Here is an 18,281-nt window from a genome sequence, read left to right on the forward strand (position 1 = left end):
GAGTTGCTCTGAATTAGACGGGCATTTCTGAGGCCACTGGTGGATAAATACTCAATTAGATGTCTGAAGTTCACTTTTATGAGTGATACAGAAAACAAAAGTTGTCAGGAAAGTTGAACTGGGTGATCTTGGAATGAATTCCCTAGGATACTCATGAATAACCACTTTTTTCAGGAGAATGTGAGTTTTAGACATCCAGTTTTAGAATCTACAGTTTAATCATATTTTCCAAGAATGAGATCTCTTGACAGAGGACTTAAATTACATATTCACTGTTTTCATTCAAAAGTCAAACTTGTAGATGACATGAGAAATTTCAGAAAAATATGGTATTAGATCCCAGATGCAATGTTTTTCTCAAATCTGTAGTGTTCTAAGGGCCTAGAAAATATCAAAGTGTTTCAAAAAAAGTTTGAGAGTGTAATTCTTTATCTCACAAATCACCTTTCCTTTGCATTTTTTTGAACTATTACCTTAGCCCAGGGATAAGTCAACTTCATCAATATGGCACAGATTGCAGTGGCAGTTTTTAATCATGGAAACCACTAAATGTTTCAATGTGGGAGGGAGAAAACATTACCATTTAAACTATCATCGTATTTTTATTTACTGATTGCATGGTTACAGAGTAGCACATTTGGAAACTCTAACTACTCCTGTCTACTGCTCCAATAAGCTGCAACCACACTATCATATGTATGTGGTGCTAAAAGTTACATTACTAAATTACAAAACCGGAAGAGAGTATAATAATTATATCTCATTTTTCCTGTAGATAATTAAATTGCTAAACAGACTACAATTCCATTACTGATGATATGTTGCTTAGCTATAACAGAAAGTATGGATATTCGGCCTTCATTATGCATTACTTATAGTTATTTCTTCTGGAAATATTTACTGTACCAAGTAGAAACTCATAGGAGGCTAACACATCCACCTGGTATAGTAATGCAGATACTACTACATGGTTTAAAGGAGAATTTGCTCAAAAGCAGTTATGTCCTTCATATGGGTTAGGCATTCTACTCCTAAGTAGCCTTTCTTACAAGAATTTGCCTTACCATTTTCTCATATGTGCAATAAATAAAATAATGTTTTAAATGGAGCAAGTAGCAGGAAATTATCAGGGAAACTAGAAGAGTATACTTTAAAAAATGAATTCAGATAATTAATTTAGAAATGGAAGTATATCCTGTAGTTAAATACATAGACTTTACAGTTAAACCCCAGTTCACATCCTACCTCTGACATTCCCAGCTACATGACCTTCGACAACTTTCTATTCCTTCATGTTTGTATCTATGATTGGAAATACTAATATCTATATGAAAGTTTATTGATCGAATAGATAAAAAGAAATACTTATTTTAGCTATTAATGTCAGTCAGCATGTTTGCTAGACATTTCAAGCTTAGTAAGGCCAAAGTAACACTTTTGACTTCTATTCACCTCCCTACCTTAAATGAATTGCTCCATAGATCATTTCACAATTGCTGAAGGCAAACCTTGTTATTATTCTTCATTCCTCTTCCTCTGTACACCATATCCAACAAATTCATTAACAAGGAGACTCAGCTTCAAAAATGTCCAAAAGTGTCCTGAATTTATCCACTTTTCTTTACCTCCAAAACAACCTCCTTAGTCTAAGCTGTGGTAGTATGATAGCTTGCTAACTGCCTATCTTTTCTCCTGCATGGTGCATTATCCAACAGGCAACCCAAGAACATTTAAAACTATAAATTAGATCATCATACCCTATCTCTTGCATAGAGACCCTGCAATGATTTCTAAGAATAAAATTTAAATGTCTTACCATTGAATACATGGGATTAAATAACTTGGTCTCTGTCCATTTATCTGAACCCCTCCACCACCACCAGCTGCCACCTTTATTTTGAGCCAGAGTTGTGCGCTGGCCCCAGCTCACCCTTTGTCTCCTCTCAGTTCTGCATTTAGTATCATCACATTATTAGATTGTAATTGGCCAACATGGAAGTATTTACACCATGGAAATCAGTAAATGCTTTGAATGTAGTTGGCCTGTTTCTTGAAAGCAGTTGCTAAACATTTACTGAATACTGCCAATGCCAACCAATCAATCAGGCTTCCTTAAAAATGCCAACCTTTCTGCCATGTTGGCCTTTTGCACTTGTAGTTCTCTCTGCCTGGAATTTTCTACTCTACAGCCAGCTATTTGGTTTGGTTTGGTGGGGGAGAAGGGCATCCATGTCATGGTCATTTTGTCATTATTTTAGATAAAATGTCAACTTCTCAGAGAGGACTTGTCTGACCAGCAATGTTATGTTTGCCCTTTCCCTTTTCCCAGTGTCGCTCTATCAACTTACCTCTTTGTGATTTCTTAACACAAATTCCAATCTAAAATTGTGTTCTTCTACGTAAAATATATGAGTATATAGAGTTTGTTTACCTTATCCTTCTCTATCGGATTTCCAGAGAAAGTAAACTTCCTAAGTCTTATTCAAAATGGGATTCTCAGACACACTTAGAAAAGGACCTGCAACATAATAGGTGCTTAATAAATATTTGTTGAATGAGTAAGTTATATTTGTTGAATAATGATAGTTATCATTTGAAAGACAACCTATTATTTTAATATGCAACTGTTATTTATATTTATTTAACATACTTATATTTAGTTTATTGATATATATTCATTGTTTGCAGATTTTTTTAAAAAAACTTCCAAAAGAAAAAAGTGCAAATCATTTTTAACTCATGGCTGAAATTCCAGAAGTTTTTGCTACATTGGCTGTGGTCATTCAAATTGACCTCTCTTTTGAAAAGCAGCACAAGTGTTTAAGGCTTTGTAGTGTTTAGTGTGATGTGACAAATTGCAGTCATATGTAAGGACCCAGTGAAGCATTTTATGGCTTTAATTCAGTTTCAAGTGCTTAAAATACTGCTTGAGCTATATTCTCATGACTTTCCCCTGAACCTTCTGGCTCTGATTCAATTCTGTTATCTATTAGACATTTCTAGACAGGTCATATTGCTACTCTGTGCTTTACTATCCACCTTTTCTTACTTGGGTTCATAAGATTTAATTCAAAACCTGCATGAGCAGAAACTACATGCTTCTGAATAGTTTTTGTTTGTTTGTTTGTTTGTTTTGGAGAGGGAGTCTCACTTTGTTGCCCAGGCTGGTGTGTAGTGGTGTGATCTTGGCTCACTGCAAACTTTGCCTCCCGGGTTCAAACAATTCTCCTGCCTCAGCCTCCCGAGTAACTGGGACTACAGGCACAAGCTGGCTAATTTTTTTTATTTTAGTAGAGATGGGGTTTCACCATGTTGCCCAGGCTGGTCTCAAACTCCTGAGTGCAGACAATCCACCCGCCTCAGCCTCCCAAAGTGCTAGTCTTGAGCCACTGCGCCTGGCCTGAATAGTTTCACCATTCGACAATTCTTTTATACCTGGGCTTCCCAAAGCAAACTATTGTGAATCTTCCATATCTCCCAAATTTCTAAGCACCTTCTAAGCACATGTGGCAATTGGTTTCACATAGCTTAAATATAAGGGCCCATCATTTCACATCAACTTAATATGAAAAATTTGCTTGTTTTAAATTTTATTATGGAAATTTTGGTGTTCACATAAATTATTCCAACAGATATATATTTATGCAAGTAATTTGTCCAGACCTTTTAGAATTTTTTTAACTCAAGATGAGATTATGCCCTCAAAAATAAATTTAAGTGCTGTGAGGCATTAATATCTGTCACTACTCTTTCAGGGAACTGAATTAATGTGTGAGAAAGCAGTAAAACAAACTGGTATGACAGTTTGGGGATGCTACAGTTATACTCAGTGTATATTTTGGAGGAGTTTTTAAAGAAAGCTACATATGAAAAAATTCTAAGTTAGAGAAATCTGACATTAAGTGATGATTTTTTTTTTTGGCCAGGAGGTTTCTTGGAGATGAGCCAGTCCACTTCCTTTATTTTCCAGATAAGAAAATTGAAGGCTGGGATAGATAAGCAGTGTGCTAGAACTTGTAGACCCAGGTAGTGGCAAAGTCAAGTATAATATTTAGAATTTCTGCCTTTCAACTAAATTCTTGCTCATCCATATCATATTCATTAAATTTTTTTAAGGAAATCAGGATATTCCTTAAAATATATTGCTCACTCTCTCCATGAAATAAACTTATAAATATGCAATTTAAAAAATATTTTCTTTTATACTTTATTCATTTCACTTTAATAAATGAAACATTCAACTGCTATTTTTCTTTCCCCAAATAAATAAATGTTTGAAAACATTTTTAAATGAAGCCAAATTAAGTGGAATCAATAATTTCAATATTGGTATTTTGAAAATAAGCTTAAATTTAGACATTGTTTAAATTTAATTGTTAAATAAAGAAGATATAAGGAATTTGTTAGGCTTTATGCCTAGAAGATGATAATATTGGTAATTATCACTGCCAATTATCATTTTGCATTAATTAAAATCAAACCATGATGCTAATTTAATGCATTTTATAAATAAGTTCTGATTACAGTTAGTGATATGGTTTGCCTGTGTCTCCACCAAATCGCATCTTGAATTGTGGTTCCCATAATCGCCATGTGCCATGGGAGGGACCTGGTGGAAAGTTATTGAATCATGGGGGCAGTTATCTCCATGCTGTTCTCCTGATAGTGAGTGAGTTCTTATGAGATCTAATGGTTTTCTAAGGGGATTTTCCCCTTTTGCTCAGCACTTCTCTCTCCTGCTGCCATGTGAAGAAGACGTGATTGCTTCCCCCTCCACTGTGATTGTAAGTTTCTTGAGGCCTTCCCAGCCATGCCGAACTGTGGGTCAATTAAACCTCTTTCCTTTATAAATTACCCAGTCTTGGGTAAGTCTTTATTAGCTGCATGAGAGCAGACTAATACAGGTTACTGATATCATAGAGACTAGGGCACTGCTGTAAAAATACCGAAGTGACTTTGGAACCGGGTAACTGGCAGAGATTGGAACAGTTTGGAGGGTTCAGAATAAGAGAGAAAAATGTTGGAAAGTTTGGAACTTCCTACAGATTTTTTGAAAGGCTTTGACCAAAATGCTGAGGTAGTATGGAAAATGAAGTCCAGGCTGAGGTGGTCACAGATGGAGATGAGGAACTTCTTGGAAACTGGAGCAAAGGTCACTCTTGCTATGCAAAGAGACTGGCAACATTTTGCCCCTGCCCTAGAGATCTGTGGAACTTTGAACTTGAGAGAGATGATTTAAGGTATCTGGCAGAAGAAATTTCTAAATGACAAAGGATTTAAGATGAAGCAGAGCATAAAAGTTCGGAAAATTTGCAGTCTGACATTGCAATATAAAAGAAAAACCCATTTTCTGGGGAGAAATTCAAGCCAACTGCAGAAATTTGCATGAGTAACCAGGAGCTGAATGATAATCACCAAGACAGTGGGGAAAATGTCTCCAAGGCATGTCAGAGACCTTCTCAGCAGCCTCTCCCATCACAGGCCTGGAAGCCCAGGAGGAAAAAATGGTTTCCTTGGAAGGGCCCAGGGCACCCCTGCTGTGTACAACCTAGGGATGTGGTGCCCCACATCACAGTCACTCTAGCCATGGCTAAAAGGGGCCAAGGTTCAGCTCAGGCTGTTGCTTCAGAGGGTACAAACCCTAAGCCTTGGAAGTTTCCATATGGTGTTGAGCCTCCAGGTGCACACAGGTCAACAAGTGAGGTTTGGGAACCTCCGCCTAAATTTCAGAGGATGAAAATAAGCTTAAATTTAGACATTGTTTAAATTTAATTGTTAAGTAAAGAAGATATATGCCTGCTTGGGCATTACCTCATGGAGCTGTGAGAAGAAGGCCAGCATCCTCCAGACCCTAGAATGGTAGCTCCACTGACAGCTTGCAGCTGTGCACCTGGCAAAGCTGCAGGCACTCACCACCAGCCTGTGAAGGCAGCTGGGAGTGGGGCTGCACCCTGCAAAGCCACAGGGACAGAGCTGCCCAAGACCATGGGAGCCCATGTCTTGCATCAACGTGCCCTGGATGTGAGACATGGCGTCAAAGGAGATCAATTTGGAGCTTTAAGCTTTAACTGCCCCTCTGGATTTTGGACTTTCGGGGGCCTGTAGCCCCTTCATTTTGGCCAGTTTCTCCCATTTGGAACGGGTGTATTTATCTAATGCCTGTACCCTATTATATCTATGAAGTAACTACTTTGCTTTTGATTTTACAGGCTCATAGGTGGAAAGGATGTACCTTTTCTCGGATGAGACTTTGGACTTGGACTTTTGAGTTAATGCTGAAATAAGTTAAGACTTTGGGAGACTGTTGGGAAGGCATGATTGTGTTTTGAAATGTGAGGACATGAGATTTGAGAGAGGCCAGGGACAGAATGATATGATTTTGCTGTGTGCCCACCTAAATCTCATCTTGAATTGTAGTTCCCTTAATCCCCACGTGTCCTGAGAGGGACCTAGTGGGTGGTAATTAAATCATGGGGGCAGTTACCTCCATGCTGTTCTCCTAATAGTGAGTGAGTTCTCAGGAGATTTGATTGTTCTATAAGGGCTTCACCCCACTTCACTCTGCACATCTCATTTTTCTCTCTCCTGCTGCCTTGTGAATAAGGATATGTTTGCTTCTGATTCTGCCATGATTATAAGTTTCTTGAGGCCTCCCAAGCTCTGGGTTAATTGTGAGTGAATTAAGCCTCTTTCCTTTATAAATAACCCAGTCCCAGGTATGTCCTTATAGCAGTGTGAGAAGGGATTAACACAGTCAGTGAGACTATTACACTTCTATGGGCTTATTGATATTTAACAAGTCTCTTAATATTGCTTTTTCACAAAATGTTTATAGAGCACTCTACTCCAGATATTCTTCTAGGTCCTGAAGATAGGCTGGTGAAGAGGTCTCTGTCTTTATACAGCTAACATTACAATCACAAAAATAGACAGTAAAAAATAAACAATATAGTATATAGATTGGGAGTGTTATGAAACGTGATGTGATTAAATAAAGCAGATTAACTGGCTAGAGAGTGTTAAGTACTTACATATTTTACCCATTTTGAAAGTTGAATCTTTGGACTTGATGGTAGAATTGGAAGTATAGGAACCTACAAAAAGGCACGAATCAGGCATGAGTCCTAGAATATTTGAATGAGCAATTTGGAGATGGGGAGAAAAAAGATTTTAGGGCAAATTACCAAGACTTAGTTTTTGGACATATTATGTTTGAAATATTATAACAAATTGAGATGTCATGTAGAAAGTTAAATATAAAAGTTTAGTTCTCAGGGAAGACATTCAAGTAGCGCTACATCTCAGAAAGTCATAAACATTAGATGATATTCATTATATGCACACTTAGTGCTTGTAAGTTCCAGAATATGTACTATATTATCTCATTTAATCTCACAGTAGCCCTGAAAGTTAGGCACTAGTATCTCAATTTTATGGATTTATAAAACAACCAACAAAAATTTGTGTTATAAAAGCTAAACAACTTGTACTGCCCATTCAGCTGTTTGTCAGTGACTACAGGATTTGAGGCCAATCCACTTAACAGGGGATGATTTCTTAACAATTATTTACCAATTCCCAAATGTCAGCTTATCTACCATATTCTGTTTTATATAGACTATGTTTATACGAATTTCTTCTCTTTGGATTAAATTTTATTTTTATATTAAAGAGAACATTAGTTTAGGAAGCAAAAAATCTTGCGGTTCTCTCTAAGTAAAATAGCTGGTAAAGTCATAATATTCATAAATTAGAAATCACAGCATTATTCCCTTAATAAATAAAAAATATGTATCCAAGGGTTTTATTAAGTATAAAGTACAAAGCAAATCTCAGATATTATACTATGAACATACATACATATGATATGCTCATACCTGCATAGACAATGCAGTCAGTTGGGCTGTATGTTTGCATTGAATTTGGGGGTAGGAGATTAATCTGTGCACAAATTAAATATGTTATCCTTTGTCCTTTATAGATAATTCACAGTCTGTTGTACTAAAGGAATATAGAGATTCAGTCTCTAGATTGGGCACAAAAGTTTAGTTGTGAAGTATTTGTGTGTCAGCATAAATAGTGGGTCTTCAGGGAACAGTTCAGTTATTAGCATTTCTAATTAAGGTCATTTATCATCCAACTGAAAGGGAATATATTTCATTCTTATGCAGGGATTGAAAATTGCTTTTTAATGGAGGGAAACATGCTGTTTTTGCAAAGTTAATGCTAAAAGCTAAAAGGACTGATCATCATGCTTTATTTTATTGGTGAGCATCTGATAATATTTTGAACTGTTGTCTGTCACATTATTTAGTTGAAGCTGGTCATTGCATTATAAATGGCTCTGTAATCAAAAGAGAGGTCAGAATTGTGTAATATGACATTTTACATCCGAAGATAATTGTTTTTAAATATTCCAGAAAGATCACATTTTGTCAATATTATTTGTGGGAATGTATGATAGAAAAGTTTGCCTTGTCTGTTATGATCAACATTTTTAATAATGAAAATTGCTTGAAAACTTTTAAGGCCCCAATAATTCTATAAATCAAATCATGCTAGAGTTGCCTTCAATTACCAGACATGAAATGCATTTGACTTAATTTTATTTTTGAGTCTCAGGCAGCTTTTGTTATTTCCATTGGCATATTTGTCATAGATGGGAATCTTGTTTCCAAAGTTGATAATTGGTTATTGTTTTAATTCCTCTTATTTGTAGCAGACTTTATATGAAGTTTGTTAGTGATCTAAGTATTATTCTAAATCATTTATTTAAATAGCATTCTTTTAAATCAGCTACTGTTTAGTCAGAAAAAAATATTTCTACATAGAATTTTATTTGTGTTTTCTTAAGATAAAACTCCAAAAACATTTAATTTCCAAAATTCTATTGAATAAGAGCTAAAGTTGCCATCAGGTTCCATAGAATTGAAATTTGATAAAACAGTTTCAATCTATTATTCATTTACTCCATGTAAACTACAAATCTGAGTATACAAAGTAAATTAAACTTTGAAATGGCAATAAACTATGATTAATATTTATGATAAAATTTATATAAACTGAATGATAAAGATTATATAAAATCAAAACCAACATGATTTCATTATGAGGATTTCATCATTTTCAAAAAAGTTTTCTAATTCTATCTTTTTGAAACAATCCTTTTTTAAAGCTTATTTTGATAAGTATTCTTAAATATATAATTTGGTATTTTCACTCAGGAGGCAGGCAGAGGTAGGTTGAGTTTAAAATTGTGTGGTAGCCTCTAGTGTTTCAGAGTTTCAATAACTGTGTTGAGATTTTTGGGTTTCTTTAATGTCCTCCAAATAGTAATTCCTCATAATGTGCTTTTTGCAGGCATAAAATATTTGGTTATTATTATTTTTTATTTTGTAATTTTTAAAAATTGTGATAAGATGTACTTATCATTACATTTCTCATTTTAACGATTTTTTAAGTGCATGGGTTAGTGATTAAGTATATTCACTTTGTTGTGCAATTTTTCAGTGGCATTGTCATAACTTTACTAAATTGATTATTTTAGTTTTACTTCATGCCTTTATTTAGTATGTAATTTATCTTAAGGAAATATAGTGTTTTTGATAGATTCCTATGCAAAAATAATGAAAAAAAATTAAGGGTATATATATCTAATTTATATAAGCATATATATAGAACTAATTAGCAGCAATACATTATTTTATAAAACAGAATTTTTAAAATATAGAGGTGTTGGTAATATTTAAAATGTTACATACTGTTTGTTTTATGTATTTTTTCATTCAAATTTAAATCTAACCACATAATCTTCAATGCTAATATAGGATGACTGAATTTCAATAAATTTTTTAGTGGATGCCTTACGTACTGTGAGAAAAATAAGTTTACTTCATGGGGAAAAAAAGAAGCTAATACTTTATTACAAAAAACACACCCCTAGTCAGGGGACCCATTCACCAAATATTTGATGTCGAGAAAGAAAATGGCTTTGTTGCAAAGCAACAGAATTAAGTTAAGCAGAATTCTATTTCTGCTGAATAGCTTTTTATGTTTCAGGGAAGTATTTTTAATTTATAGTTGCTAATATAAAAAATGTAATCTTCCTGACATTTGAACTTCAATCATTTAAACTCATTCATTACACTTATTATCTGTGTATATTCTGATAGAGCAGTGACCTGAAACTTTTTTCTTTTTTCAAATCTTATTTTAAGTTTCAGGCTGGGTGCGGTGGCTCACATCTGTAATCCCAGCTCTTTTGGAGGCTGAGGCAGGAGATCACTTGAGGTCAGGAGTTCAAGACTAGCCTGACCAAGAAGGTGAAACCCTGTCTCTACTAAAAATACAAAAATTAGCCAGATGTGGTGGCATGTGCCTGTAATCCCAGCTACTTGGAAGGCTGAGCCAGGAGAATCGCTTGAACCCGGGAGGCGGAGGTTGCAGTGAGCCGAGATCATACCACTGCACTTCAGCCTGGGCAACAAGAGCAAAACTCTGTCTCAAAAAAAAAAAGTCTTATTTTAAATTTTCTTGAATTTCATTTGATACATTTGAGCTGACTAAGCTACCAGTCTTAAAGGCAATGCTAGTTATTAGTTTAATAGTTTTTCATACTTGAGTATAAAATGTGACTCACACAAGGCCCAGGGTTAACTGTGGTATCATGAATAATTGGAAGATTAACCTGTGTACAGTCTCTCTCTCTCTCTTTGTCTCTCTCCCCATGAGTGCGTGCATGTGCACAATTTGCTTTGTGTAAACTTTAAGATATGCCATTCAGAATTTGGGTTTTCTTTTTTGGCTATTTTCTCTAAAAAATGAAGATTTTTATCACTTTATTCATGTTTATCTTATATTTGTGTTTATATGAATACATATATGCATACATATGTACACACACGTACACAACTTTACAAATTTAAATTTGAAATTGTTTTCATCTGACTACTAATTGTAATTAGGCTTTTGACTTTTAACCGGAGTTCTGACTTCTAATTCAAATATCCACTGCATCTTCCTAACCTCTGCAATTACAAGTTTCTGAGACCTTGACTTTTAATTTTATTTGTATATTTTACCCCTTTCATTGGCTCACTGTCCTCTATAGGGAGCCCGTGTCATTATATCCTGCCTCTTTGTGATTGCATCTGGTTTTCATAAATCAATCCCAGGTGGAATTGAACAATTTTGCCCTGTTACGCCACTACCTATATAATTCATCATTATCAGATCTATTTGAGCTAAACATTGGCCCTAGTATTCTGACTCTTCTCATGGGATTCACATTTAATTGGGACCTTCTGTTTCTAAGTAGTACACTATCTGCAAAACTTTGACCTTTGTCTGTAGTCTTGTTCTCTGACCCCAGCCTTAGGCTAAGTCCCAGACTATAAAAGTAAAGTCTTAGATTGTATATTTCTAGAAGTGTTCAATTATGTGAACTTTCATCCATGTAGACCGGGTTTTCATATAGAAAATGAGAGAAAGAGTTAATACAGATACAGCACAAGACCTAATGGTATGCATTATGGGTTAATATAAAAATTAATTAAACACAATTATTCCTGTTTTCAATTAACTTATAACTTAATAGGACATGACTGGAGTATGTTGATAATTATAATAATATAGAGCAAAACATCTGCAATAAGAGTGGCAGAGTTTTATCTGAGCTTAATTAACTTAGAAAAGATTTTTTTTAAAAATTCAAAACTGGCTGTCTGTCTATTCTGGCTAAATGAAAATTGGTTAAGTTCTTTGGGTCTTACGTTGTTTAACAAAATCAAAAAAGAATACCTACTTTATGGAATCTGTGCATTAAATGAGCAATTCATGTATAAAATATATATAGATCTGGTATCAAATGTGTTCAATGAAATATGTGTAACACATACATGTATATATATGCACCTATATTTCAATTTAGATATAAATATATGAGCAAGGTTTACAGATAATGACTCTGATTTCAGTTTTTGACACACTAATGTTGAGGCTCTTCAGTAACTTGCAAGAGCAGACCAACAAATAGGCAGCTGGATCTGACAGCCCAGAGGCAGCAGAAAGCTTTGGACGGAAGATAAAGTAATAGTAAACGTTATGCAGCACTTCAAATACGATGTATCCACTACATGGAGGGAAACAGTAATACTCCAGAGAACCTCTCCACGCAGTTAAAAGGAAGGGTTACATCACACACCGGGGTCTGTCCTGGGGTGGGATGAGGAGGGAGGGAAAGCATTAGGAGATATACCTAATGTAAATGATGAGTTAATGGGTGCAGCACACCAACATGGCACATGTATACATATGTAACAAACCTGCACGTTGTGCACATGTACCCTAGAACTTAAAGTATAAAAAAAAAAAGAAAAAAGCAAGCACACAGACACAGAAAAGCAACAACAAAAACACAGCATCTTCATTCAATTAGCACATAAAAGAAGTGCCAAGATCTGTGGTCGCCAAGGACTAGGGAGTTTGTGTCACTAATCTGGCACAAATGCAGTGAAAATAAGATTCACTTGAAATTAAGAGACATTCCATTTTTCTCCCTTGATTTCATTTTTCTGCGTAAAGCTGATTTGGAGGTTATGCTATCAGTCAACAAGCAAGAGGTTGTAGTGGGATGGAGGGTTGGTAAGCCCCATTCACAAGAATAATAGTCAAACATATTGGAGGCACGATTCAAATTTCAGGTTAGTTAAATCTCAGTAAGAGACTTAGAAATGTAGAACAAAATTTATGTAAGGTTTCCTATGAAAAAAAATTTTTTAAACTAACAAGATTTGTGTGCACATTTCCTGGGGCAACAAGAAAGTTGAGACAGTTGCAGAAATTGTACTTCACTTTTCTTGAGGTGGGAAAAAAAAATAAGAAGAGAACTCCAACTGCTTATGAAGTGAGTTGTGGCTGATAATAAGGGGAGAAAAGGGGTACTCTAGAGAAAGTTCTTGGCTTGAAAACAGACTCATGTAGATGTAGAATCACCTATGGGGTTGATTGTGGCTTAAGGATCGTCTGCCAGTCTTGAGAATCATTTACTAATCTCAAGGATCAACAAATGATCCTCAAGCCAGAATTGTCTGTTGTCACATTGAGTGCTTTGAAAATCATCTGGAAAAATAAGTTGATATTCTTTGGTATGAACACAGTTGAGATTGAACTTGCTGTAAGCTTTCCTTGATAAACAGGGCTTGTTTTTTACTCCCCCCAGCATTTGCTTTCTAACTCAGAAAATGTATCTACAGTAATATATGGTTTACAGACAAAGAAAGAAATCACATATTCTTGTCCAAATGATTCAGTCATAATTTAATGTGGTTTTCCATATGTGTATCACCAGACACTTTAGAATACCAAATATTAATGTAAAGACTTTGACTGGCGGTTACTTATTTTCTAATTGTGAATTACAGCACAATGTGTATCAGAAATATTGAGATCTTTCTTGAAATCTCACTGTAAGTCTTAAAATATCACATTTAAAAGTGTCCAATTTACTATGTCTTCCATAAAGCTGTGAATTTTTAGAGAGCTAAATGTCTCATGTATTTTTACCACAAGTGAATCATTGAGATGAATTATGATTGAAAATATTTTCCTGAATAATATGCGACTGAATTGAAAGGTTTGGGGAGGGGGCAGAATCCTGAGAGCTGTAATACAGAAAACTATATAATAAAAAATGACTTTTTATATGTCAATTTCTGTGAGTTTTTGGGTCTCTAAAACAAGTACAAGAAGAACAATGGGTAACATGGAATAGAATTTATGTGCTAGGTAGTGTCCTAAGCACATTACATTTTTCTCAATACCCCTTTGGGGTAGAGTCTATTATTATTCTCATTTTATGGATGAAGATTGATTTTTAGTGAGTAGAGTGAAATATCAGTAAAAGAGATTAAAGAACCCTGCGTCTCCTCCCATCCTTTGCCTCTCTGGAACCTTGATTAATGTATCCCCCTTTTGGTTTCTTTCTCTCTTCCATGACACCTCCTTTTGCTCACACAAATGCACATATATTCCCTAGGTAATTTTTTTTTATGCAACTGGTGGGAACTCTACTAACATTATTCAAAGCATTAACTTCCATTTCATAAAATCGTATATAGTGAAACACACATTCAAGAAATTTAAGCCAAACATTGGTACTCAACAATACACTCCAAACTATTTATTTTAGCCTTAATAAATTGCTTGTGAGAAATTTAAAATCTATGCCAAGATTATTGTGCTCAAATGTCCCACAAACTTAAGCTGGCCAATAGTGAAGGTCGCTCCCTGTTGGGCCTCTTCTCCACCTTCTGCCTGGTGCTCTTCTAGGCTCAGCGACAGCACTGCTTGTCCAGACCCCCAAAGCAGCACAGGAAGCAGCACTGTTCCCCCTACTGGCAGTACCTTCCAGCTTCTTGTCAGTGGTAAAGACTCCAGGGCTGCTTTACATGGGTCACATCTCAGTGACATTCCTCACTAGGTCTGTGGCCTTGAAAAAGCTACTTAAACTTTCTAAACTTGAGCTTACTCATATACCAAATGGAGATGACAGCAGTGCTGATTTATGGGGATTAGATAAGACAGTTTATGTAAACTTCTTAAACCAGTGCATGCATATCTAAGGACTAAACAAATATTTACTGTTATTGATATTTCTTTTAATATGTTGCATGGAATTTTTACAGTTTTATTTGATGTGTTTCTCCATTGTATCCTACATTCATATCTATTTTGTTGTGTGTGTGAAATATTTGTTGCATAATTTTACCATTGCTTACAGTAAGCAAGTACTAAAAAGGCATTTACATTTTTTTTAGTTTATAGTTCATTATGCATATTACCAATAGATTGAGGGCTATTTTTCCCTTTAGTGTAAAATCAAACACTAATAGGTAAGATTTCTGCAGTCATAAACTTTATGTTAAATTTTTAGATATTTCTTAGACATCAAAATTTTTTGACTATTTTTATGTTAATTTAAATGAAACACTTAATATAAAATATCTTATGATATATATATATGGCAACCATTTCATTCCATAATTTCCCCATCTGTTGATTTTGGTTCCTATACACGCATCTGAGCATAAAAGCTCATTGGTACTAGGCCACAAGTAATTACAATCTAAGAACGTAGAAAAATGATTGAATAGTGGTAAAGGAAATACCAGCAAATCACAAGACTATTAGAAAATAATATTGTAAGGTTGTGAATCTCAATACCATTCTGTGATAATGAGGGCACTCTGTAAACATTTTACAAACAAATGAATGAATGGCTTTATTTACATAATATTGAATGGCAAAGTAAAGTAGAATTTAAGTGTCATATTAAGGGAAATAACTTTATTGAAGGTAAAGTAGTATCTTAAGCAGAAAAGGAGAGTATCTGGGATTTTATTTTATTTTACATAAATACAGTTAAATGAATCTTCATTGTTTCTATTTAGAAGAGTTTGAGTTTGAAAAACGGTTTTGAAAACACAACCAACAGCAGATAATTTGTCTTTCAGTTATGGGGACAGCCACAGAATTCCAACCCATATGGCATTTAGCCTTCACCACAAAATTAGTCTAGTACAGATAGTGTGGCCCAAGTGTTTGGCAGATGTTGGGTTTTCACCATATATTGATAACAGCTGGAACAGGAAATAAAAATGAATCATTTCACGTTACGTTGAATTTTAAATAGAAGCAGCACAAATGATTCTGAGTTAGCTTATCATTATAAAGTTATTTTAGCACGTGGAAGATAACACTTTTGAGATATAACTTGAAGCTTTTTTTTCTCTCCCACAGACAGTATGAGAAAGGGATTTAAATACCTGAGAGACTCTGGAATTTGTGATAGTAACAATGATAGTCACAGCTGAGAGTCCAGTTTTTAACATTACCTTGTTAGTTGGCCAGCTCTTCCATGCCTGTGGGTATTCTTCAAATCTGGTTTTGCGCTATTTTAATGTAATTTCAGAGAAATTACCAGTAGTGCCTCTTTTGTGGCATTCAAATGATATTGTTGTGTTCTACATTGTTGAATCAGCACCTTTAAAATAGAATAAGAACATGACATATACTTTTCGTGCAGAGTTACTAGGAAAGAGTTGAAATTCTAGTTCACAAATGAAAACATTTTTCTTGTAACAAAATTAAAAATCACTCAATCACTTACGTGTTCAGAAATTTTACTTTGAGGTTTCCTAAATTCTCTTTAGTAATTTTGTCTACAGCTAATTTTTGTTAAATTTGTTATTTTTTGTTTATAAACATTGAGACTTGATTTTCTTTTCTTTTTAGGATCCCCTGCCTTGACTGGAACTGGAACAATCAACGTCATAGTAGATGATGTCAATGACAATGTCCCCACATTTGCCAGTAAAGCGTATTTCACAACAATTCCTGAGGATGCACCAACTGGAACAGATGTTTTATTGGTAAATGCCTCAGATGCTGATGCTTCAATGAATGCAGTTATAAGGTCAGTACATTTTCCTTTGTAAAGTTCGGCTGTTTTCTCATTAAACATTAGTTTTTGAACTACATGAATATAATGTTTAATTTAAATGAACATCATATTAACACATATCCTATTCTTGTTGTCCATTGCTGATAGCCAGCAATTCATAAAATGAGGATTCAAACAGTAAACATTTTACTTATTACTCTAAGATTTTATTTAATTTTTATTTTATTTATGTTTTTATCATATCTCATGGTTTTGTGGTTTGGGACTACACTGGATGCTTCTGTCTCATGAGGTTGACTGCTGGCACTTCACAGTATTTACATGGTGACTGGATGATCTGGAGGGCCCAAGATGACTTTGCATGCCTCCTGCCTTGACAGGGTTGGTTGGAAGGTTCAGGATCATCTAGGCCCCCTCTGTCCTCAAGTAGTCTCAGAACTTCCTGATGTGGTTCTTTAGCAAAGCAGTTGGACTTTTTACTTGGTGGTTCTCAACTCCAAGAGCCACAAGTGAAAGCTCCCAGAACTCTCAAAGGTCAGACCAAGATGTGCCATAGCAGCACTTCTATAATACTCTGTTGGTCAAAGCAGTGGTGGCCAGCCCAGATTCACTGTGAGGAGAAACATGCATCACTCATTGATTGGAGAACTGTCAAAAAATTTTGACCATTTTTATTCCACTACTAGCCCCAATAAGAATATTTGTGTATTCTTCATTTAGTAAATGTATTTTACTTTGCTTAAATCCTCTTAAAATTGAGAACACAAATATAATAACTTGTTCAGAGAGGATGTGAAAGAAATTTGAGTTGCAACATTTTATTGACCTAGCTTGTCCCCTTCTTCTATATCTATTCTAAACTACAAGAAATGAAGATTTCCAAATGTTCTAGAGAAAAACTCACACACATAAATATTTTATACCCCTCCTCCACTTTCTATAGGCTGGTATTAGGTAAATTAGAGTTGGTTAGATGGCAATGAAAGTAATGGAGCAGAAGATAAAATTTGAGACATTAAGAATTATCAGCTATGGGTACCAGATATACGGATATGGTAATGAGCTGATTTGTGTCTTATTTTGTTGTTTGTTACCAATTTTCTTTTAACAAAATCATTTTGGAAAACTGGCTTTCACCACACAAATTTTAAGAAACACATTCAGACCACAATACTTGGTCTCTCTAAGAAATGACCTTTAAGCTGAAAGGACTGAGCTGTGGGATGGAATTAAGCTCGTTATTTTATCTAAGAAGGTCAGCATGTCTGGACCAGAGTGAGAAACGAGTCAGAGAGGTAGGCAGGGGCTAAATCATGCAGGCCATATACAGGCCATATACGTCATGATACAGAATTGGGGTTTTCCAATTTACCTTTAGGTGAGAAACTACTGGGGAGTTTTAAACAGAAGAGACACATAAACTGGTCTACAATTGGATAGAATCTGATGAGAGAGGATTTATGGAGAGAAACCAGTGCACCATTTAGGCACTAATTAATATAGTTATCCAAGTAGAGTAACTCTGTACTTATGTGGAGAAATGAAAATTGGGCAAATAGATTTGGGGCATGCCTTTGAAATTGGATGTGAGACAGGAAGGGGAACATCACACACTGGGGCCTGTCATGGGGTTGGGAGAGTGGGGAGGGATAGCATTAGGAGATATACCTAATGTAAATGATGAGTTAATGGGTGCAGCACACCAACATGGCACATGTATACATATGTAACAAACCTGCACGTTGTGCACATGTACCCTAGAACTTAAAGTATAATAATAAAAAAAACAAAGAAATTGGACGTGAGATCAAATGAAAGA

At 35.1% G+C, this 18,281-nt stretch overlaps 1 protein-coding gene and 1 long non-coding RNA gene across 4 annotated transcripts in view; one reads left to right on the forward strand and one right to left on the reverse strand.

Annotated features, from left to right (window-relative positions):
* The window catches only part of FAT4 (FAT atypical cadherin 4), a 183,091-nt gene that overhangs the window by 100,927 nt on the left and 63,883 nt on the right, over positions 1-18,281 (forward strand). For all 3 annotated transcript variants that reach the window (XM_024246169.2, XM_054554467.1, XM_063723654.1), the window contains one exon: positions 16,294-16,474. In XM_024246169.2, coding sequence (XP_024101937.2) covers positions 16,294-16,474 — 181 coding nt within the window. The remainder of the gene's footprint in view (positions 1-16,293; positions 16,475-18,281) is intronic.
* On the reverse strand, positions 2,432-16,384 carry LOC129059072 (uncharacterized). Its single transcript, XR_008524749.1, has 4 exons — positions 16,169-16,384; positions 15,894-16,042; positions 7,032-7,094; positions 2,432-2,518 (listed from the first exon to the last, which is right to left on the reverse strand). It is a non-coding gene; the product is annotated as an uncharacterized LOC129059072 (long non-coding RNA).

This window comes from Pongo abelii, chromosome 3, assembly GCF_028885655.2.
Source record: "Pongo abelii isolate AG06213 chromosome 3, NHGRI_mPonAbe1-v2.0_pri, whole genome shotgun sequence".
NCBI lineage: Eukaryota > Metazoa > Chordata > Mammalia > Primates > Hominidae > Pongo > Pongo abelii.